General features: G+C 40.9%; 2 protein-coding genes across 3 annotated transcripts in view; one reads left to right on the forward strand and one right to left on the reverse strand.

The window, feature by feature from the left end:
- The window catches only part of cdh23 (cadherin-related 23), a 102,639-nt gene that overhangs the window by 70,149 nt on the left and 8,667 nt on the right, over nucleotides 1-23,823 (forward strand). For both annotated transcript variants that reach the window (XM_077612592.1, XM_077612591.1), the window contains exons 25-50: nucleotides 21-173; nucleotides 309-422; nucleotides 1,571-1,719; nucleotides 4,573-4,633; nucleotides 5,306-5,454; nucleotides 5,831-5,966; nucleotides 6,975-7,363; nucleotides 7,449-7,550; nucleotides 8,010-8,162; nucleotides 8,248-8,376; nucleotides 8,509-8,637; nucleotides 8,712-8,939; nucleotides 19,052-19,273; nucleotides 19,366-19,485; nucleotides 19,683-19,863; nucleotides 19,953-20,086; nucleotides 20,769-20,978; nucleotides 21,100-21,207; nucleotides 21,330-21,432; nucleotides 21,842-21,967; nucleotides 22,037-22,240; nucleotides 22,322-22,780; nucleotides 22,868-22,984; nucleotides 23,078-23,302; nucleotides 23,387-23,556; nucleotides 23,654-23,791. In XM_077612592.1, coding sequence (XP_077468718.1) covers nucleotides 21-173; nucleotides 309-422; nucleotides 1,571-1,719; nucleotides 4,573-4,633; nucleotides 5,306-5,454; nucleotides 5,831-5,966; nucleotides 6,975-7,363; nucleotides 7,449-7,550; nucleotides 8,010-8,162; nucleotides 8,248-8,376; nucleotides 8,509-8,637; nucleotides 8,712-8,939; nucleotides 19,052-19,273; nucleotides 19,366-19,485; nucleotides 19,683-19,863; nucleotides 19,953-20,086; nucleotides 20,769-20,978; nucleotides 21,100-21,207; nucleotides 21,330-21,432; nucleotides 21,842-21,967; nucleotides 22,037-22,240; nucleotides 22,322-22,780; nucleotides 22,868-22,984; nucleotides 23,078-23,302; nucleotides 23,387-23,556; nucleotides 23,654-23,791 — 4,409 coding nt within the window. The remainder of the gene's footprint in view (nucleotides 1-20; nucleotides 174-308; nucleotides 423-1,570; nucleotides 1,720-4,572; nucleotides 4,634-5,305; nucleotides 5,455-5,830; nucleotides 5,967-6,974; nucleotides 7,364-7,448; nucleotides 7,551-8,009; nucleotides 8,163-8,247; nucleotides 8,377-8,508; nucleotides 8,638-8,711; nucleotides 8,940-19,051; nucleotides 19,274-19,365; nucleotides 19,486-19,682; nucleotides 19,864-19,952; nucleotides 20,087-20,768; nucleotides 20,979-21,099; nucleotides 21,208-21,329; nucleotides 21,433-21,841; nucleotides 21,968-22,036; nucleotides 22,241-22,321; nucleotides 22,781-22,867; nucleotides 22,985-23,077; nucleotides 23,303-23,386; nucleotides 23,557-23,653; nucleotides 23,792-23,823) is intronic.
- vsir (V-set immunoregulatory receptor) lies at nucleotides 10,039-18,366 on the reverse strand. The gene is made up of 7 exons (XM_077613339.1): nucleotides 18,119-18,366; nucleotides 13,092-13,502; nucleotides 12,950-13,000; nucleotides 12,574-12,684; nucleotides 12,287-12,314; nucleotides 11,895-12,070; nucleotides 10,039-10,677 (listed from the first exon to the last, which is right to left on the reverse strand). Exons 1-7 carry the CDS (start codon nucleotides 18,180-18,182, stop codon nucleotides 10,640-10,642), a joined length of 879 nt encoding a protein of 292 aa, XP_077469465.1. The 5' UTR covers nucleotides 18,183-18,366; the 3' UTR covers nucleotides 10,039-10,639.

Genomic DNA, 23,823 nt, shown 5'->3' on the forward strand with positions numbered 1-23,823 from the left:
TGTGTGTCTTTGTGGAACAGTTCTGGATGTAAATGACGAGACGCCCACCTTCGACCCTCGTGTATACAACGTGTCCTTAAAGGAGAGCGTCCCCCGAGACCACGTCGTAGCCCGCCTCATCTGCTCAGATGATGACGCTGGCCTCAACGCTGAACTTAGTTATTTCATCACAGGTTAGAGCTCACAGTGGAGGAATATTTTATATTATTTGCATCAATGTGCTGACAATTTAGCTATTATATACATATTGTAGCCGTCCTCCACGTGTATGTTTTGTTAAGTGGCACGATGTGCATTTATGTTTGAAGGTGGGAATCAGGATGGTAAATTCAGCGTTGGCTTCAGAGACGGCATTGTTCGGACCGTCGTTGGCCTGGACAGAGAAACCCAGGCAGCATACACAATGGTCATTGAAGCCATAGGTACAGCACCCCATATTATCTTATTCTTTTTTTTTGTTTTCTTCAGAGCTCCTCTTTTTTTGTTTGATGATTTTTTTTAAAAACTGCTACCTGCACGTCTACAGTCATCTCAAGTGTTTACTCAACTGTCTTTTTCGACAAGAGAACTGAGGGTTTCCTGTTTAGGAAATGGTTACGTTGAAATGCATCATGTGAGAAAACAAAAAAAGCCCTTACGCGTTAAGAAAATCTACCACTTAACAGAAAACAGTGTTGTGTTTTGATATATTTATGAAAGATTTTTAACGCATGGGGCATGCTTGTTTCACAGATAAGCATTTAAAAATGTTTTTAATTTATTAAAAACAAACTAAAGAAATTGTAAAACTTCATTTTTTTTCTTGTTCTTGGAATGCAGCTGCTTGAAAAGTTTAACTGTCCACATGTGTCAAAGTGGCGGCCCGGGGGCCAAATCTGGCCCGCCGCATCATTTTGTGTGGCCCGGAAAAGTGAATTATGAGTGCCGACTTTCTGTTTTAGGATCAAATTAAAATGAAGAGTATAGATGTATATTAAATTTCCTGATTTTCCCCCTTTTAAATCAATAATTGTAATTTTTTAAATCTATTTCTTCTGTGTTTTTAGTTCAAAGATCATTTTGTAAAATCTAAAAAGATATAGAAAAAGCTAAAATAAACATTGTTTTAGATCTATAAAAAACTGAATATTCAGGGCTTTTAATCCAGTTCTTTTAATCCATTTATAATTTAAAAAAATCTAAATATTATATCTTAAATGGTCCGGCCCACGTGAAATCAAGTTGACGTTAAAGCGGCCTGCGAACCAACCCGAGTCTGACACCCTTGGTTTAACCCCCCCGTGCCCGAATTAACATTTAGCAAACATACCTCAATATAGTACCTCTAAATTTAATATACATAATAGTTCAATTGAAATTCAGACATCAAGCAGTGTATTTTATTGAATCGAGGTTAAAAAGAATTGGAAAATGATTTCAATCAGTCTTTATTTACATTGTACTCAGGCGTAACCTTATTGGAATTTTCACTGGAAACTAATGATTTGCGTGTTAATAGAAAATGCCATGTTATGTGTATATTTCTACCAAACGCTGACTTTTTCTTGACTGCTTCTGTCTGTATTCAAAGACAATGGTCCAGCAGGCAGCAGGAGGACAGGCACAGCCACTGTGTTTGTTGAGGTTCAGGATGTTAATGACAACAGACCCATCTTCCTCCAAAATAGCTACGAGACCAGCATACTGGAGACGGTGCCCAAGGGAGCCAGCATCCTCCAGGTGAAACATTACAACATCCATAGTCAGACTTGGAAAAATCAAATTTATTGTTTGATGGAACAATCACTAACACGAAAAAAAAATATCCCTTGGTTTAAAGTAGCTGAGGAAAGTAACCACCCTCATTGATCAAAAATACTCTTGCAATATTATACTCTTAACTGACAATTAATTGTCAAATTGAGCAAATCAGATTTCTATTGTTAACTAAACTGTAATAATACATGAAATGCTCACAGAGTAGTGAATGCACGTATATTGTTGTCTCTTTAAAAAAAAACTACGAGCACCTGCTTCAAATGATAAACTTTTAACACATTTGGAATCCAAAACCCAGATAGTTTTCTCATGTCATATAATTTGAGTTTAGCTGTCAGTCCTTTGGATTTTTTTGTCTATTCAAATCTCAGTGACATAGTCATACAAGCAAGGTGTAGTAAGATGGGGCTCTGTGCGGACCCCCGGCTGCAGAGTCCTAGCGCCCGGAGAATTGGAAGCACGTGTGTTCCTCTGCTCGTGCGGCCTCCGATGCGGGGGTCTTCTAAAGGACAGATTGTACGAGCGCCGATAGGAGCCCAGCCTCTTCCACACTTTGAGCTGCGGCTCACTCGATTGGCTTCTTCCATGTTTCAGAGTTTCTCCAGAGCCACAGCTCGCCTCGCAACCCCCGTCTTGCTCACTGCGCCGACAAAATGCTAAGAAGATCGCCAAACCGGCCAGCAGCAATGATAAGCCCAGCACTACCATAATGGTGAATTCTGGGTCATGGATGTCTAAGGAATAAGGGGGTGCGGTGGGGGCGACGCCAGTGGTTGACACATTGAGCACCGTATCTTCTGTCGTGGACGGGAAAGTCAAGTTGGTTGCCAGATTAGTTGTGTTCATGTTGCCGTTGAGCTGGTTAAAATAGTTTAAAAAAAAAACAATTTCATTTCAGGGTATGTTTTAATTGTAATTAAACAATCAATCTTTCCTACATTAGCGCACACATGCACAAATAATTCATCAAAGTGCACATAAATGTGCATATTTGGTGAGTATTTGGCACTTGGAGCAATTATGTGGCTTTTAAAGCAGGGTTAGAAAAATAGTCAGCGCTTGACAAGATTTCCTTAGTGCAAAACAAATTGGTTTATTAAAAAGGCCCTTGCAAAATGCAAGGCATCCACCTCTTCGACCCAGGTCTCCAATTATCCCTCTTTCTTCTCTGCGCCCCCATCTTCACCATTGCAACATTTGTAAATGTCATCATCCTTAATGCAGCGGGGACAAATCATAGCTTATCAGTTTAACAGAAACACACTGGGATGTGAAATTATTTTCTAGACTAAATGCCAGGATAGTTGGGAGACAGGTCAGTGGAGCAAGAGGCTTGTTCAAGAGTCCCTTCATTAGTCAGTGACTTAAACGCATGCTTTCCTTTAATGGCTACGCCAAACCGTACAAAGTCGGTGGCGTGTTTTGCATCAGTTTTTTTATTCGATGCAAGCGGCCAATCAGACGTCGTCTTTTTCCAACCATCTGTTGACAAATTCAGCCAACCAGCAATCTGTCAAACGACTAAACTATCAATCTACATGATTTGTCCACCGTCTCGACAAACAAACATTTTTATACATCCATGGGAAAAAAACAACAGATATTTCAGGACAAAAAGAACTTTTAGAAACACATACTCACAGCCCAACGTTTCTCTATAGAACAGCACCAGTTCCTGTAACTAAGGTCAGACCTGTTCCTTGGCTCCACACTTGTTTTCCCCCGTAAAAGTGTTCCTTTCCCAGACACAAGAAGGGAAATACTCGGGAGGAGGAGGGCAGCGGTGAGGGGTAAGGGTGAAACGTGGGTAACGGCATCAGTGTGTAAACATCTCACTTTTGCTACTTGCCCTGGTAAGAGACTTCCTTACCTCGATCTGAACTATCCTAAACCATAGTGCTCAACTATTCTCTGCTCACCGACAACATGTCTTTACCCCTCTAACATCTGGCTCTTCAATTTACTTTTCCTAGTTTAGGCACCCCCTTTAAAGGCCCAAGTGGTGCAGTCCACTGTGTAATACCCTATTCATCACTCACCAAGCTGACCCCCCAGATTCTTTTTTTCTGCCGGCCACCCCTCCCCTCGCCTCCTTTTTCTCCTCTTCTTCTGCACACTGCTTTATAAAGCTAATGAGACTGAAGTTGGGCCCCTCTTCAACCTTCTAGCGAGGGAGGAAAGAAGGACACACAGGGAGAGAGAGAGAGTAGTAGTAGTAGTAGTGGTGGTGTGTATGTGTGGGGGCGCATAAGCATACATGCATACCTGAGCAAATGTGCTTGACTGTGTCGTAATGCAATTTAATATGCACTTTGTGAGCACCGCTGTGGGTTCTGCCACATCCACAGTGGAGCACAAGTGAGCGATGAAGTCGGCCTCATCCTGTGCCAACAAGATTTCGAGATTCACAAGTCAGTCTCATGACATGGTCCATTCAAGCGTGCTCCACTTTTTATCAGCGTATGCTCCAAGGGAGCCGTGCTGTCTGCGCTCGGCTTCTCGCTGCTTCTGGACGCCTGCCGCCGACACTGAATGCGAGATTTTTTTTTTCCGATGCCGAGCTCTGTGGGTTTGTTATGTTGTTGTGGCAACGAGATGCTGGCTTGCTGCTAGTGGATCCACACAAAAGACAGATAGCAACAGTTTTGTAAAGGTTTTTGAGGAGCAAGGTAAAGGAAAACATTTGAATGTGGGAATAAACCGCAGTCTACAAAAAATGAGATGAGCTCGGTGCAAAAAAAATATGCGGCACCATTCTGATTCTGGCATGGACACTTCGAATGATATATATTGTCTTTTTGTGTGCTTGTTTAGGTTCAAGCTACTGATGCTGACCAGGGGGAGAATGGCCTCGTCCTCTATAGGATTATTACTGGTAAGAATGTTACTGAGTTTACAACTTCACATTGCTGCTCTCACTATGAAAATAAGGTTTTTACCTAGGTCTACATTGTCTTGTGTGTCTTATGTCTCTTGCTACTGCAACCACGAAATTTCCCGAATACGGGATGAAATAAAAATCTAATCTAAAAAAAAAAAACGATGACTACCAACTTGAGAACCATGACAGATCTTCAGAGGTGCTATAGGCAATCAATCCATTTCACCATCATTCAATCAAAATACATGTTTGGTCACCACATAGGCAGAACAATTAATACAATTAAAAGCCAGAGATTACAACAACACTTTGTACACAAATGTTGAAATTCCTATTAAAAAATATGACTCCTGCAAATGAGTGCCATGCCATTCATCAATAAAGTTTAGGAAACGATGTGCCCAGTTACATGAGTAGACATGTAACATCTCCTTTTATTTCAAATTCTGCGATCAACGGCGCAAATGGATATTTAGGGTATATTTTCAGTAACTATCTGAAAAGGAGTAAACATCCATCTTCACAGCTTTCAAATTTGCATCACATTTGCATTTCAAACAGATGAAAGCGACTCACCCAGTTTCTTGTGGATGGAGGGGTGGAGTCCGGGACAATATGAAATCTTTGTGCACAAATCCGCGTGTGCCTGTGTGTGTTTTATTACAGGTAACAGTCAAAATCTGTTCAGCATTGACAAACAAATGGGGCTACTAACCAGAGGCCTTCGGGCTTTGGACAGAGAGACAAGCAGTTCCCATCTATTAGAAGTGGAAGCTTACAACAGTGATGAGGGGAGCATGAGGAGTTCTGTACGGGTGAGTAGATGAAGATGCTTTGCCTTTCACATAATTTCATGACATTTACAGAAGAGTATTTGGCCAAGGGAAAAGAAAAGGTGGCAAAATTTTAACTTTATTCTCAAAATGATGTCTTTATTCTTTGAACTCCAAGAATGAAGTAGAAAACGTGATCTGGCCCAAGTCAGAATTCTGACCTAAAGTCGTAATTCTTCAAATCAGAATCTTGGCCACTTTTATTTCCAGTCCCTAATCCTCCTCTGTAAACACTTGTAGGAATTACTTCAATCAAAAGTTCAGCAAAATGCCAATGCTGTACTGAAAAGTTCTTGAAAGTTTTAGCTCAGGTATGGACAATATAGTGCTTTCCAATTATGACTTGAAACTGATACAGGTGATAGTATATGTGGACGATACCAACGATGAGGTGCCAGTGTTTACTCAGCAACAGTACAACCGCCTTGGCCTGAGGGAGACTGCTGGTGTTGGCACGTCAGTGATTGTGGTCCGCGCCACAGACCCTGACACAGGTAAATTTAACAGGAAGTTATTTGTGGAACTGTAACTTTATTTATTTGGTTGATTTTTTTTCTCCACATGTTGTTTTCATAGACCTTTCATATCTTTTCCTTAATGGTTGTATTGGTTTCTTATTTAGAGTGTCAATAATATACACATTTGATATTTCGTATTTGGCACTGCATCTTTCAATGCTTCCTCTGTTCACTTCCTCATTTGAATTGTGTTACAGTGAAGCTCTAAAATAAAAAAATAAACATCTATATTCCATTATGAGTGTCTTGTTTATCACTAGTACATATCTAATCCAATTGAAGCGGCATGGTGGCAACGAATGAAGGAACGTTCCATTCATGCAATAATGTAGTACAAAAAGTAAAAAAAATATATATATATATATTTTTTTAATGTGCCATAGGAGGATTCCCAGCAAACAACTGACAAATTATTTTATTAGAAGCCGAAAAATTGAATCAATTAAAAACTAATGCTAAAAATTCACCGTGCGAACGTATAAAATAATTACCGTATTTTGCCGTTTAATATACCTGGGTATATTAAATGATTTTTGCTTTTTGAGCCTCCCGTTTGTGCGCCATTTAATATACCCCTGCCGTTTAATATACCAGGGTATATTAAACGGCAACTCAGCCTTTTTGGCAAGATTTGTATGGTGTTCATGGGGGCATAATTATAGATACTTAAGGTCATTAAAATTCCAAGTCAGACTTTATTCGGCAAAACATTGATGCACCCCGTCACAGCATAAAGAGTGCGTAGTGGATTGTACCTACCTGTTTGTGCGCCATTTAATATACCCCTGCTGTTTAATATACCCTGGTATATTAAATGGGGGGTATATTAAACCGCAAAATACGGTAGCTATATTTATGGTGTTAGAATGTGAGATTCTTCCGCAATTCAGTTTGATGCTACAATGCAGAGAGGTCCAAGCCTACTCAAGAGTATATGCATATCCTCTGACCGGTCCATCCGAACTATTCTTATTTTCTGTGCAGGCGATGGTGGCGCAGTAGCTTATGCCCTAGTTTCCGGCTCGAATCACAAATTTGAAGTGGATGTCAGCACGGGCCTGGTCACCACAGTGGATTACCTGGACTATGAGACAAAGACCACTTATCTGATGAACATCTCAGCGACTGACCAGGCCCCACCTTTCCACCAAGGCTTCTGCACCGTTTATGTCACTCTACTCAATGAACTGGATGAGGCGGTTGCATTCTTCTCAGCCGGTTACGAGGCGTCTCTCCGTGAGAACATTGCCACGGGGACTGAAGTTGTTCAGGTGCAGGCCCAGTCTGCTGACAACTTAAACCAGCTGACTTATAGATTTGATCCAGACACATCACCTGCAGCTCTGGCTCTTTTTAAGATAGACAGCATCACGGTGAGACTAATAATGATGTTACTGCTTGTTTTCCTCGTCTCGCTCGGAGTTTGGATGAAAGCTGAGGTATATTATGATGTTTCAGGGAAGGATCACAGTTACCGGTTTGCTCGACAGAGAGAAGGGGGACACGTACACCCTGACTGTTGTAGCGGATGATGGAGGACCCAAAAAAGATTCAACTGTGGTATGGATTGTCGCTTCTGAATTAATCTGCCTTAACCTCGTAGGACCTGGCATCCACATGTGCGGACGACACATTTTTGGTTGTCACAAGACTACAATGTTAAATTTTGGACTACAAGGGTGTGGCGTCCACTTATGATCTCAGAAACGACATCATGTAAAAAGATAATTCTTTGTTTTTACACTCATCAGGTCCCAATTAACCTAAATGTCAAAGAGAAAATAAAAATGCATGCCTTGCAAGAGTCTGGGTCTTTAGAGGTTAAGGCTTATTAATCACTAATTGTCTCGTTTTAATGTCTGTAAAGTGGTAGATGTATTAATCTGCTGTGGTGAACTTACTGACATTTTTTTGTATTTGCATTTCGTATTGGAAAAAACAGAAGGTAAGATCTTGTGGTCAGCAGCTGGTGTCCCTTGATATCATAAGACAAGTCATCTATCTAATTGTGTCCCTTGAAAGGTGTCAATCACCATACTTGATGAAAATGACAACAGTCCAGAGTTTGACATTACATCTGATACTTCGGTGGATATTTTAGAAAACACCCCCATGGGAAAGAGAGTGGCTGTAGTTCTGGGAAGAGATCGAGATGCAGGACTGAACGGACTGGTAAAAGAGAGAGAAAGCATTCGACCTTTTCCATCGTCTGTCTCTCGGCTCTTCTACTTCTTTATTACTCCTTATGTCGTCATAGGTCAACTTTACTTTAGTCGCAGGCAATATGGAAGATGTGTTTAAGATCAAGACAGTGAACCACACCTATGGGGAGGTCTATGTCAATGCTGCACTGGACAGAGAGTCTGTGGATCGCTATCTGCTCAAGGTCAGACAATAATGCGCCATGATTTATGTTAGCATTTTATGCTGATTTTTATTTTTATTTTTTATTGGGTGGCAGAAGTACATTGTTTGGTTAGTTCCAAATCATATGGATATGCACTGTTTGCTGTTGCAGGTGCGTGCCTTTGACAACGGGTCACCCGCCCGACATACAGACCACTCCCTCACCATCAATATTCTAGACGTCAATGACAATGCACCTATTATTGAGAGTCCACGGGGCTACAACGTCAGCATAAGCGAGGTATGATTCAAACACCCTGAAACTTGGATTTATTCCATTTATTTCAATTGATTATTTCATGGTTTCACGTGTAGAACGTTGGTGGAGGCACATCTGTCCTGCGAGTGATGGCTACCGATTGGGACACGGGTCCTAACGCCATGTTGTTTTATTACATCACTGCCGGAAACCAAGACCTGACCTTCCGTATGGACCGCATGACGGGGGAGATGGTGACAAGGCCCGCCCCTCCCGATCGAGAGCGGCAGCAGGACTACAGACTTATTGTGACTGTGGAAGATGATGGCACACCTCCTCTCTCAGTAAGAATAAAAAACACATGCAGTGACACTATAGTATTTGACTACTGGCAACAAACATAAAACTGCATTATTTCCAATGATTCCTTTCAAAATCCAAATTCTTACTATCAGAAAACCTATAAAGGGAAAAAAGGGTCTTCTGATTTCAAAACCAATTATCATTGTAGGCCAGACAAAACATTGATATGCGGTCACAGTCGTCCAAGGGAAACCATAAGTACAATGTGGGTTGCAAAAAATGGGTTTACCACAGCAGATCTTATCAAACGATTCCATCTAATTCAGGAATCATAGTGTGAAACAAATTTGTTCATTCGCTCGATGGTCTATTGCGATCACTTGGGGCAAGTAAGATAAGATTGAGGAAAGCAAATTGGATCAATTTTAATTTAAATTGACACCAAAATGATGAAAAGAGACACTTTGATCCATTTAGGCCCTAAAATTATAATTTTCTATATTGAATAATGCAAAGGCAGCCTACATGCTCGTATAGACTTCATTATATACTAAGTACTTTTCACAGAAAAATAAAATGAGAAGTTGCTGACAACACAGGAAACACCTTTACAAAAAAAGCCACAAGTCTAAGTTGCAAAAAAGAGGAAGAAAATGTTGCTTTTCCAGCTCAAACATTTTCATTTTTTTTAACATTGAGCTTTCAATTTATGTCATGTGATGTCTGACCATGTTGCCATCTTTTAAATGGATTACTTTAACTAAAGTAAACAGTCTGCGTATTATCAGCAAGTATTTCCTGATGCAACATAAATTGTTAAAAGGAAACAGAAAGTTCAAGTGGAAAATCTCCATCTTTTATTATTGATTTGAGGAATTGAGGTCAATATGCAGAGCATTGGGTTTTCAACTCGCACAAAGCATAAAATATTTGGCCACGTGAATATTTAAGAAAATAAAACATATGTACATAATATTCTCTTCTAATAACCTGAAGCAAATTATACATTGAAATCCTGCCACACAACAACTCTTTCACACAATGGCTACATTTTCCCTTCACTGTCAAATATATACTTCAATGGAACCACATTTTCCCCCATTGAACCCAATTCCAACATTTAAAAAAATAAAAATCCACCACCAGACAGTGATTAAATGCCTTATATTATTCTTGTAAATATTCTGGGATAATCAGCAAAATATACATGACAATTATTTTTTTCTCAAAGATAACAAAATACAACTTTTTTTAAAAAGCATCAAAATAACAATTCCTAGCACTTATGATCCTATCCAAGGTCACTGCAATTTTTTGACTACTTCGAGTGAAGAAAATCAAACCCTCACAAGTGAGTAAATCTATTTTGATGACTTCCTGACTGTAACTCTAACTCGAACCCACTCTCAAACACTCCACAGTATCAAAGTGGACTCCACCCACACCCATAGTCAGTGTTTAGATGGGGTGTACCTTCATCCCTGCCACAACACTAGAGTTCACAATCACAGCTTGCTTCTAGACTCCAGTTTTTGCAGGTGCAGAAAAGCGTGTTTGATTTCTAAACATACTCGCTCCGTTACCTCCAGCAGACCAAACAGTGCGCAGACGACATTCCCGGTAGAGGTAATTGTGAGACAGACTGAGAGGGAACGTTGCTCTGCAGGCACAGAGGAGGAGAAAAAGTTGCAAAGCTCTTTCCAGGTCAGCAGTTAGCGCAAGGAGGGAGTCTCGGCCCTCTTTAAAATAGAAGGGTGTCTGGAGACTCGGGGATTGTATCTGGAATAGATGGAGGGAAAAAGTTTGGTAAGAGCAAAGGCATGATAGCAGCTATACCTCAAAGTGCGATTCAAACTCCATATTGCAAACAATCAATGGAAATGGGGAAAAAACTATTGTCATGTACTTTGATTGTTAGCAAAAGTGGACATTTAAATAATGTCGTAAAATCTAGTTTTAAAGTCAGTGTTCCTGAATGTTTTTTGTCCAGTTCGTTTAAACCCAAACAGTATAACCTGAAATTCTAATAAAACCATCATTAATACTTTCTGTGCTCAAAAGGAGAATAAAAATGCTAGTCGAACAAAATGCTACTATTTAGGTTTATTCTATCCACCACTGCTATTATCCTGGCAAATATGTTTATCTAGCAATCATTTAAGCAACTGAAAACACTTCTTTTAAAAAAAAATCTGAATTGCACCATATTGACAATAAGAGGAACCCGATACGCAGAAAGTTCCTCTCATCTTAAGGTCAGTAAGCCAAAAAGACGAAGAAGAAAGCTGAAGTTTGGCTTTATGTACGCAACAAAAACAGTGATGTCAGATTGGTTTATGTTATATAAATCACAAATTTCAACAAGTGAGGGATATGAAGAATGGCTGGAAAAATCCAATTGCTAGTGTTGTGGGTTGTATTTTCTCTTTTTCAGATAGTAGCTTGTCCGTATTTGTATTTTGTAAACTCATGCATTGCTGCCAGAAAAGATAGTACTTAAGATTAACAATGCATTGATAACGTTTTTAAAAAAAGTGGAGATCTCAGCTGTTTAATAGGGAAGAATCCAACTTTTGGGGTTGTGAGTCACATTTGTTGCAAGCCCGTCTCATTTGAGTGTGAACACGCAATTTTGCACAAGAATTCACCGACACTTCCAGCAAATATGGGACATTTCAACATTTCCAGACAATGGTTACTCTTCAATTGCATCAGAGGCTGTTGTCATTATAATTTTGAAACATGAATTCCAAGTCATTCTTTTGTACTTCTCAGTAATAATGGTTGACGAGAAATAGAACCATTTCAGTAGGCTTTTGACTTCATAGTCAGCAAAGTTCTCTAGTTTATAACACAAGCAGTCTTGAACCTTAGGCCATCTAGGTCCCTGAATCGACATCAGATTTTCATTTCTTTTGACTCCTAGCCTGAGTGTTAGCCTCTTATTAGGCCAGAATGAAATCACCTAACAAGTCTAGAAATAAGGATTCTCTTACCTTCTAACGGAAAGAAAATATCCCCCTGTGCAGAAGGAGTCATGGGGGTTCCTGGTTCAGACAACAGATGGTGGCCTGTCCCCGAAGACTGCCTTGTCATAATTTGAGCAACGGTACGGGTCTTCACTCTTGGGGATTCTTTAAGAAACACTGGGTTCTCGTGGCCCTGAGCTTCACTGAAGACACACAATATGTAGTATGAAAATATGGAACATTTTCATATTTTATTGTATTCTTGGTCTTAATGTCTCTATGCTTGTTTATTTGTGTCCAATCTAACGCCTAGGCAAGCACTACAGATTGACTAAATGTGTAACATCTTTAAAAGACCAGATGTTTAATGAAACACGTCCCGGAAGAGCAGCTGCCTAGCAGACTGTGGGAAAACATACCTGTCCATCCTCACCAGCTCTTGTGCACCTGGGAAAGAGGAAATAGGAAGCAGGTTATTGTGAATAAAGTGAAACAAAGAAGAACGGCACATATCGTGTGTGAAGAGGTTTCCCTCTGGGCTCACTTGATGTGAGTTACAGACGGGAAATATGTTCTCAGACAAAGCACTAGAGGAAAATATTGAGGGCGATTGACGTGGAATTGTTTGTGCTTCACTTTGTATTGTTTGGGCTGGAGTTAGACCAAGCGTAAGGTGTTGTTGGTGTGACATGTGGAAAAGACGTACGTCTGTTCGAATGGTTGCCCTGCCTCTGTCTGTAGACGAGTAGCAAAATGATGGGCAGCGAAAGTAGAGCCAGGATGCAGGCTGCTATGGCCAGAGCCACTGGCACAGCCCCTGAAAATAGAGCAGAAACAATGGGAGTAATATCACGGAAATGGTTATTCCCACAATATGGCATACAACAGCGATTGAGATGGTCAGGAAATCAATCTACGAAGATTATTCTACTGGAACATGTTGGTCTAGTAGAACATTTTGGTAGGAGCCACTTGGTCCCGTTATTTTCCAGTTAAAATGATAAATAATTTTGCTCTATATTGTCACACTCCTCCTAGGTAAACAGACTCATTTATAAGAGGGTTGAAGTAGGATGACAAACCTCCAGGAAGCGAAGGATCGATGAATGAACATTCTTGAGACCAATCTCTTCCTGTACAGGAAAGATGGGATTTGCAAATAAGATCAATCGCAAACTCAATAAATCTAAAACAAGTGACTCATTGCTACTATATTATACTTACGTGGTGTAATATGGAGTATAACATGACTGTGGGAACTTTGTACAAGGCTCGTTTGTTTATGGTCCTGGTGCAAATCTCGGACAATGCAGCAGTATCGTCCCTGGTCAGCAATTGTCACATTTTGCAGAACCATCCAGAAGTTGTTGTGTGAATATCCAAATTTGACTCCTGGTGGCAAGCTGTGGTTTCCATGTGGGTGACCGTACGTCATGTGACGCGGGCCCACCGGCATGCAGTGTTTGTCGCTGTGTGGTGTGAAAAGCCAGGCGTGTTTTAAGATGTCAGAGGAGGCCGATGGAGCCCCCGTTTCAGCGCAGACCGGTTTGAAAGTTGCTCCTTCTGGACAGCTCCAGATTAAGTGAGGGGCAGAAATAGTCAATGAAGAGACGGAACTGGACGTCATACCAGTAGCTGGAAAGAAAAAAATACAATACATTAAATTCATGAGGAACTGCTGTTGAATTCCATGAGGCAATTCAATTCCAAGTATGTTTCCTGTTAGAATCAAATAAGGAAATAGAGAACGAGTTTATATCCTGTGGCAATTAACCATTGCCTCAGTGCACAGTGCCCAAAGACCGGAGAAAAAAAATGAAACACAAAACACTTTACACATCATATGAAATACAGCAAATACTGTACATTAAAGAAACAACGTAAGCATCGATAACACCTGTCAAAACAAACGTGCATACCATGCAAACACAAACAATACCAACTAGCAAGCCTTTGGGATTTAAAGTTCTTACAAAGTGCAACAACATCCCATGCCCTATTTCAGCACTTCCTGGTTTTTGTGAGTTGTTGATCCGTGCTCTATGCTTCCTCTTTTTGATACAGTATTTGTGTTTGAGCACTGTCTGAAATTAAAAAAATTGTATTGATGCCAGACTATAACTACTGATGGGAAACAATATATTGGGGTTAAGAATAAAACGATCAGTCATCTGTACACAGTCGGTGGTTAAGCGTAAACCTCAAGCAGACGCTGACTGCAATCATTTAGTTGGTCCTCACACCCAAAGCGTGACTTGTAAAGCCCACTTTGGTATTAAGGGAATGCTCAAGAATGAGTTGCTCTTTGCTTTGTGGCCTGTGAGGCTCTAACAAAACTTGTGTTTACATCTGGTAGTGCTCACAGTCGGCGGTGTTGACGAGACAAAATCTGAGTTTTATTACCCGAAGTAGGCATTTCTTTACTGCCAGTTGTGTTGAGTGTGGAATGTGAGTGTGTCATATGTGGTTATAGAGAGAGTAAATAGTTTAACTCTACTTCATCTGTGCAGTTTTCAAAACAGTGCTATGTGTGTGGTTTATGCGTATTTTCATTTTCTAAACACGGCTATTTTTGCTTGGGCGGGATTGAATTGTGGTCTCCCCTACAAACACCACTGACCACGGCAAAGTGGTGACCGGCCTACTCTCGTGAAACAGTAGACAGATTGTTGTGCTGCAATTCGTGTACATTTCAGAAACCAAAAACACATTGCTTTTCGAAGCGTGTCTTGCCACAGTTCTCACCACATCCTGTTCGTCACTTTAGCACAGGAGCATACACAGATTATCAACTCGGTGATTAAGGTGCAACTGCTTAGGATAATATTATTAGGTCTGCTATTTTAGAACTGTGCCGTTCTTATTTTAGGTATGGCTCACTTCATTCCATTCCCATGACGACTTGAATTATTTAAGAAATGGGATTCTATCCGGATCTAAAAGTATTTTCCTAAGTACAGTGTTTTTTGTAATTTTCTGAATGAGTGATGGGACAATAACATGGTATTTTTGCATGTGAGTCTCAGTGACATGATTTGGAAGAAATGTCTTAATCTGATGCCTTGGAAAATCTATTACATTTATCTATCTTAGTATTTTTATAAGAATTTGCAAAGCAATGTATGGAACGAAGTGAAAGACAAAAAATACAATGCCTTTTTTGTGAAAATCTTTTACACGGCACAAAATAAGGTTGCAAAAATGATAAATATTCTGTTTTACATAAACTAATATAAAATATGGTCATTCAATATGATGAATTGAGCTGTTTTGGTTGTGATTTTCTGAATGTTTTAGCTGTTGCTGAACATTTTGCGAAAATCTACTGTGTATTCGCAGTCATAGAAAATGTCAAGGCTGGCATTAAGCGATCACGTTGTATTGACAATGTTAGCATATGCGGTAGTACTTACAAATAAATGAACACCATTTTGCCATCTTAACTTGTTTTTATCCAATTCTGGTCCTCTGAAAATGGCATGAGGACAAGCGAAAGGGTCTATATTTATGCATTATTAGCACTGATGCTATGGAGATTTTAGATGTGGGTGTGTCACGATTTGAGGAGTGGACATCCTTCCTGAACTGTCATGCCACACAAACAAGACTCTTCTCCTCCTCCTTCCTCCCGCTCGGCTGGCTTCTTGCTACCGACAACTACAGCAAATCATACGGAAATATAGCTGCTGGTTTTCTTCTCGGAGCATGTCAAACAGGTCGCCTGCAAACTCACACTCCACTCCAGGGGAGTCGACTGCAGGTGTTTACCATCTGCTGTCATCTTTGGGCACAACTTGTTGCAACCATGGAGTGGAAGGAAAACCCATGAATGCCTCGGCATTTCAAAAAGTTTGGAACTCTGCTAGATTTGATATCAGGGTATTGATAAGATGGCATGTGGTATGTATGTTTAAATGGAAACGTGTGGTACAGAGGTGAACTCTACACCAGCCATTGTACGCTAGAGGCCATAGGAAGTCCATGGAGGGTTGATTAAAGTGAATCTTGGCCCCATGGCTGTTCCTGCCACTGTGCAGGGACAATAGGAGGGGAAGCTCTTGTCCACTCTTGTTTCAATCCCACCCTGCATTCTGCTTTTTAGCTACGTTTTGGCAACTCTTCCATGCTTTCTTTGGTTAACTATTGACGTATTCTCCTAAATGTACATCTGGACAACAGTAGCAAATTTTGGGGAGACTCAAACAAGTATCCTTTTAGAATCATCATCTGATTTGAATATTAGCACAACAGGCAGTATCTAATGTCATGCTGTAGGTGTGGTGGGGGGTGTTTTCCCAAGTATCAATCAAACTGGGGTTACGGGTCAGTTAGGTATTTCTTTTAAACAGTTTCGCATCCACCCGGCATTCGGGTTTGGCCTTTGTTATAATGTTAAATTTTGGATTGTGATGGTCCATTAGCCCACTTTTTGCATCTGTCAGACTGTTTAGAGCCACATGATTGGCCACATTACTCCAAAGTTAATTTGGACACTGGTGAGCTAATTTTAGCTCCTACCAAAAAGGTCCTGCGACAACACAAATGACCACCTGGCACATCGAGTAACATTTCCCTGAGAATTCACTATATTTACTCAAGTGTCAACTCCTTTTCACACCTCCTACAAATGCAAATGAATTAGAGACTATTAAGGGTTAATGAAACCAGCAGGAGGCTGCCAGAATATCCCTTCAACACACACCAACCGTTTTAGCTGAAACCTCTGGTAGAAACAAAAACAAAGGCAAAGCTAATTATTTTTCATGGCTCACAATATGGAAAATTGAGGTGATGTGTCAGCCAATAGTCTCTGACTAAGAGTTTTGGTTCTTCCATGTGGCGTCTGGATTGTTGTTGTTGTTACTGCGAGTCAAGGTTTTAACATTGACGGTCCATGTTGTTCTTTCAAACCAAGTCAAATAACCAGTGAGAGACTTTCTAGCAGAGCGATGGCTTTCTGGATGTATAGTATCCACTTGCAGTCCTTTAACAAATATGATACCCTAAAAGTACAACACAGGGCGTCTTCTCACTATACTCACATCCTGCCTTATAGAGAAAAACTCCCTCAGGCCACATCCTGTTGATGGGACTGACCCAGGAAACTATTTTCAATCACTGTCCCCAAATATTGACTTATTTTGCACAGACAATCAATGCGTTGCATGTTGTTAAAGGGAGGGAGGGAAGAGCAGACAAGGTTGCATGTGGGCTGCTCATTTGTCTTTTTTTGGAGCGTCACTGAGCTGCTTGGGAAGCAAAATGTTTATCTCCTCTTCAAATCACTGATTGTTTGTTTCAGGCCATGGTTGGTTGAGGAGAAGGCCATTAGTGACAGTGGCACAAGCAGCTGTTTGGGCTCAGAGGAAGGGAAACGGCAGGACAAATAAGACACAACAAGGCTGTGTAGAGAGGGAGGCGGGCACCCTGGGGGACATTTTTTTTTAAATTAGCCTCATCAGTTTCCACAGGATGCCTTCTAAATGACCATATTGTCATATCTGAATCCTCACATTGGAATAAACGAGAGGGTAATGCTCCAGGCGTAAAGTGGCCGTGAGGTGTCAGCACCCTGCGCCTCAAGGCAACAGCTGGCCCTTCTCACTAAAACACTGTCAGCTGCCTAAACTTGCATGACAAAGTCCTTGACAAAGACGTTTCATTATAGTACAGGTATTTTGGCCCAGCACTACCAAAAAGTCATAATCATCACTAAGATGCCATGGAGAACAATATTTAGTACATTCATTTTAGGATGCGTTATGGGATATAGATATTCCTGGTTGTAAATTTTTAAAAGGACTTTTTGTTCATAGTTTTGTTTCTATAATAAAGTTGTTAGAACTACTTTTGTAGTCTATTCAATTTAAGATTTTGAGCTTGCATGTTCTACCTTACTTTTCTTTACTGTTTTCTATAGATTTGCTTATCTTGAATATGATGTTTTCAATATAAAGTTAAATGATTGGAAAAGATAAGCTCTCACCTATATATTTTATAGAAATGATCATGAAAGAAAGTGACCACATGATAAAAAAAGTATTATTTCACGCATATGAGCGCTTAAAGTTTATTAAGAAAATACCGGGCTGCACATCCCCAAACTTGTATTGCGCCTGACTTAAAGACGCACAAAATCATCTACAAAGCAAAGTTGCAGCATCTTTATGGTGAACAAAATTCGCTGTGACAAGGGGCAAAAGTGTCAACAAGCTGCCACACGCCCGCTCAGTCTCAATTGATCAACTCACCTCCACTTGTAAACAGAACAAGCCAAAACAACTTCGCTTTAGGACCAAGTAATCCGGATTCCATTCTTGTCGGGACTTTGTGGCACAAAGATGGCGTTTTCAAACTGTGTTGTTATGGATCCCGCTAGAGTAGAATTTGAGTTTCACCCTTATTTGCATCGGAGAATTGACCCGTGTCGCTTACTTGCGTGTCCGCTTCTGAGTTTGAAAGTTTGTGGGCATCGACGATCTCAAGTCGCGTGACGTAAACGTCCATCAGTTTAGTGAAGTGCGCCGGCCACGCCCACTCCACTCGAATACTTGATACGCGACACAAACATAGTACATATGTATACTAGTTGGATACGATTTCATTATCAAAAAATATAAGTATGAATTGATGTAAACCGTCATTGTATTATCGTTTAAAATAATTATTGTTGAGCATGAGCATGCACAATTTGTGACTTTTTCCCCTTAAAGGGCACTCGTTTAACTCATTTGTCCCCGTTGACGGCGGTGGACGTCCAATTATTTTTGCCTGGCTTAACTCTGCATCAAAACTAAAACTTTTGAATATCTAGAAATCATTGCTGACTTTAAAATTGTCCAAAACTTCCTCTTATTTTTTTGTGATCCATTTTCATTTCCATTATATTTATTCTATAGGAAAAATATTTCCTAAATAAAAATATTCAATATTTTGAATGATTATATTTATTCATCCATTTTCCACTTCTCTTATCACAAAGTCCGCAGGGGTGCTCAAGCCTATCCCTGATAGATACTAGCGTGCATTTCACTTTGTATTCATTTTAATGTCATTAATATATCTTATAGTAACATTTTCTTGTAAAAATTATATTAAAAATACAATGCTAATCATTAAATATTAATAATTGCTCCTTTTTTTAACAAATGGTTTTGTAATAGTGATGCTTTTTTCTCCTGCAGACCTCCACCACCATTAATGTTCACATTGTGGATGAAAATGACAACGCTCCTGAATTTCCAGAGGAGGAATATGTCACCGTACTGAGCGAGGGGCCTGACACGGTGGGCGCCACCATCGCTACGGTTACGGCCATTGACCCAGATGAGGATCTGAATGGCACGTTGCGATACGCCATTATTCATGGCAACCTAGCACAGACTTTTCACATAAATAGCAAAACGGTGAGCGTAAATATTGATCATTCCTGAGCTCGTCCTTTTGTGGGAATGAAAATGTTTAAATGTTTACCCATGTACCCACTCTGTACTTTCAGGGCAGGATCACAGCTGTGAAGGAACTTGACTTTGAGATCAGCAATGGACATTACGCGCTAGTGGTCACGGCGACAGATCAGAGTCCGAATCCCGCTCATCGTTTGACGTCGAGCACAACGGTAATTTTTGACATTTTAATCTCTGTTAAGACGCAAATATAATTTAAAAAGAAAATGAAACTCAAGTCTTTAAAACTTCTTCGCAAGATGTCTGTTTAAAGTAGTATAGTATTGCCATAAAAATATATTATGATGCTTTATGGGTTGCACGCAACCAACACAATTTGATGATTTGACATTTTCCTTTTCTACCGTAGGTCCTGGTAAACGTCCTAGACATTAATGACGTGACACCCACTTTCCCCAGAGCCTATGAGGGGCCCTTTGAGGTGACCGAGGGTCAGCCTGGTCCTCGGGTCTGGACACTCAGAGCAAGTGATGACGATTCAGGGCTGAATGGAAAAGTGGAATACAGCATCACTGGTGGAGATCACCAAAGTTAGTATTTGATGTGCTCTCTTTATGAACTGCTACGTTATCAATTATTTAGCGGGATTACTGAGCAACCATCTGTCTTGTGTTCCAAGACGAGTTCATGGTCTCTCCCGTGGAAGGGGAACTTCGAGTGAGGAAAGATGTGGAATTGGATAGGGAGACAACGGCTTTTTACAACATTACCGTCACAGCTCGAGACCTCGGTACGCCGTCGCGCAACAGCTCGGTGGGTTCACACGACGCAAGCATTCTGACACGTTCACAATTTGCCACCGCAATGTCTTTTGGCTTAGCAGAACTGATTATTTTCTTCAACAGAAAAATGTATTAACTTGAAAAAAATGTTGTTACATTGCTGTTAAGAAAAATTGTTAGCACCACTGTTATGCAAAATGATTTTGTTTTTTAAAGTTAAGGTAGTAGGCATGTAAGTAGAAAGTCATGAGAAAAATTAGAGACATGACAGTTTCGACTAGGGACATTCTGTTGTAGAATTAGTATTTTTTTTTACAATATGATCTTTTTTTTTGTTAATGTTTTTCATGCCTATCTGAAACCCATACTTCTAGGACCATAAAAATAATGGAAAAATATTGCAACCAGTAAATGACAAATCATATTTTTGCATTAAAGTGGAGTGGTCCTTTCTGATATATATCCAAAATGGTCTGTTAACATACATTACATGATGCACTGTTTTCATCATTAGCTTCTAACGAGAAATAGTCCCACAAAATGAACATGTTTGTCAAGGTTGTTTAATTCACAGCAGTCAAAAATCTGAGCTGGTGACCAAATCCGATAGTGTCCGATACTCCAGAAATACTACGATATTGAGTATCAGATCGGCACATCACATGTTTCTACTGTACTTCTTGTGTTAATGCGCTTATGTTGTTTTTCCACAGGTTGTCGTAGGCGTGCATGTTCGAGACATCAACGACAACGACCCCGTCCTCCTAAACCTGCCTCACAACGCTAGTGTGGGCGAAGGCGCCTCTATACACACATCCGTGGCACGCGTCAGAGCTAGAGATGCGGATAGCGGGCGCAACGCGTTGCTGTCCTATAACATCACTGCTGGCAATCTGTATGGAGCCTTCTACATCAATGATACAGTGGGTGAAGCAAACAGCTATTTCCCATTTCTCCAAGGGACTTTTTTACATGCAAAATATACGGAAAATACAAAAAATGTAATTGCTTAACGGCAATAATTCTTGTATATGTATCTCCCAGTCAGGTGTGGTGCAGGTGAATAGACCGCTTGACAGAGAGCGAGTGGCTGAATACAGACTCACCATCACTGTCAAAGACAACCCAGAGAACCCTCGCATCGCTCGCAGGGTAATCTCTTACATAATAGTGTAATTTGGCCTCAGAGCTGTGAAAGACAATCATTCGCTTCCCTGATTTTTTTTTTTGTAATATTCCTCGATTTCTTCACTCGTTTTTCTTCTCTTACACAGGATTCAGACTTCTTGGTGATCACAATACTGGATGAGAATGACAACAGACCTGGATTTACCAGAAATAGTTACAGGGCTGAAATCACAGAAAACTCTGTGGCAGGTAGCACCTCTGCGTATATGTATGTTTTCTCGTCTGTGAGTTTGCAGTGAGCTTTTGGCTAAAGAACAAAAAAAGTGTTAACATGTCTGCACCATTTCCTGTGATCATGCTATATTTTAGTTCAAGGTGTAAAGTTGTGAAATAGAAACTGAAATTTTCTTTCACTTAAAGAACTACACTACACCATTTATTTTCCTAATGTATTTTGACTGATAGATAATCCACTTTACCTCAATTTAATATTGGATTTTAACCCTTTCAAGGATAGCCATGTAGTATTCAAAAGGTAACCTCATTCACTGCTTGGTCAGGTCAGAGAGTCTCTGTTTTAGCAGTTTGTGAAATAGAAAATTTAATATCAATAACTCCCTGGAAAGTGTTAACATTTTGCCTTCTGTCCACCCCTTAGGCAGTAATGTAACGGTGTTGAACGGACCCATTCTGGCTGTGGATAAAGATATTGGAGCCAATGCAGTCGTGAAGTATCGCCTGCTGGGTGCCAGGGTGGACCTTTTCACTGTGGATGCTAAAACGGGTAAGTACAATAAGGGGAACAGAGTAGTGAAGACTGTTAGAAAATGTCTGTTTTCCTTTCTTCTCATAGGAGTTATCAGTGTGCTACCAGGTGCCAAGTTGGACCGCGAGGCATTTCAGGAGCCTCGGATCGAGTTGGTCCTGGTTGCGGAGGACGTTGGAGGATTAAACGGCAGCGTTCCGCTCACTGTGACAATCCTGGATCAGAATGACAACCCTCCTGTTTTTAACCCTGCCAGTTTCAGTGTGCGACTCCCTGAGAATAGCCCCACTGGTGCGTAGATTCTGGATAGCGTGGCAATAAATGGAAAAGGAGGGAACCATTTGGAGTTTCGGCTTCGTGTGTTTTGTCTAGGTGTGGTGGTGACGCAGCTGTCCGCCATCGACGCTGACTCCGGCTCAAATGGATGGCTCATGTACAGATTGGTAAGCGGTGCTCAGGACCGCTTCGTGGTGGACGCCCTCTCCGGTGCCGTTTTAGTTGGCAACACCACCCTGGACAGGGAAGAGCGTGGGTCCTACCGCTTGGTTGTCATGGCAACCGATCGTGGCACGCCACCCCTGTCTGGCACGGCCACTCTAACGGTCATCCTGGATGACGTCAATGACTCACGACCGCGTTTTATAGAGCCTCTAACCATGATCAATGTCAACGAGTCCACACCACCCGGAGTGGTGATTGCCACGTTGACGGCTGAGGATCCTGACCTCTATCCCAGACTGGAGTATTATATTATCTCAGTGGAAGCGAAGGATGATGGGAACAACCCCGTGGATGGCCTGCAGGAGTCCTTTGGAATCGATTTACACACTGGTTAGGAATTATTGTGGTTGATTTCGCTGTTACGTAATAACAAAAGCAATTTTTGTAACGAATTAATCACTGTTTCTTCAATTTCAGGTGCTGTGTTTGTTCGCAATCCGCTCAACCGAGAACAGGTAGCTACTTTTGAGATCATCGTTTCTGTCCACGATAATGCCAGTGAGGTTATTGACAAGTCTGGCAGTGTCCCAAATGGTGAGGCCAGCTTCTATTTATGACCCAAGATAGTAAGTAGCCCATTAGAATTGCCTTAAAATAATGAACGGTTGTTTGTTTACTCCCCCTTAGCAAGACTTACCATCAACGTTTTGGATGTGAATGACAACGCTCCTCGTTTCCGTCCGTTTGGAGTAACCAATTTCACAGAGAAGATATTGGAAGGAGCCCAGCCGGGCACAACGCTGCTCTCCGTGTCAGCTGTGGACCCAGATAAAGGCCCTAATGGCCAGGTGATCTATCAACTGCTCCATTTACCACGGGGAGGCTACGTCAGACTGGAGGATCCTTCCACTGGTATTCCAACCACCACACCCGAAGGGGCTTAATAGCAGGTACCGGCTCAAATCGACAGTAACTGCCAATTTCTCGCATACTTAGGAAAAATTGTAGCCAACCAAACGGTGGATTTTGAACAAGTGCAATGGCTTAATTTCACTATTCGGGCAAGGGACCACGGAAGTCCTCCTCGGATTGCGGAGTTGCCCGTTTACCTACGCATTGTGGATGTCAATGACAACAACCCAGTCTTCCAGCAACCATCGTATCAAGTACTGAAGACTAATCTCTTAACTGATGAATTAAAACAAAAGTCGCATAACAATGTATTTAATTTGGATGATTATTAGTATATCCCTTTTTCTGTAGGAGCCCGTTTTTGAAAACGTGGACCTTGGCACTACCATTGTTCGAGTTAGGGCAACAGATGCCGATTCAGGTCTCTTTGCTGTTGTCGAGTACAGCTTAGTAGACGGGGAGGGCAAATTTGGCATCCGACCAACCACTGTGAGTTCTCTTTAAAAAGTACAAAATTTAAA

Source organism: Stigmatopora argus, chromosome 11, assembly GCF_051989625.1.
Source record: "Stigmatopora argus isolate UIUO_Sarg chromosome 11, RoL_Sarg_1.0, whole genome shotgun sequence".
Taxonomy (NCBI): Eukaryota; Metazoa; Chordata; class Actinopteri; order Syngnathiformes; family Syngnathidae; genus Stigmatopora; species Stigmatopora argus.

Coding starts and splice junctions, on each gene's coding strand:
- vsir (XM_077613339.1), bottom strand. CDS start 18,182: ATGGAATCCGGATTACTTGGTCCTAAAGCGAAGTTGTTTTGGCTTGTT. Junction 13,001..13,091: donor TATACTCCATATTACACCAC/GTAAGTATAATA, acceptor TTTCCTGTACAG/GAAGAGATTGGTCTCAAGAA. Junction 12,315..12,573: donor GGGCAACCATTCGAACAGAC/GTACGTCTTTTC, acceptor CCTCTTTCCCAG/GTGCACAAGAGCTGGTGAGG.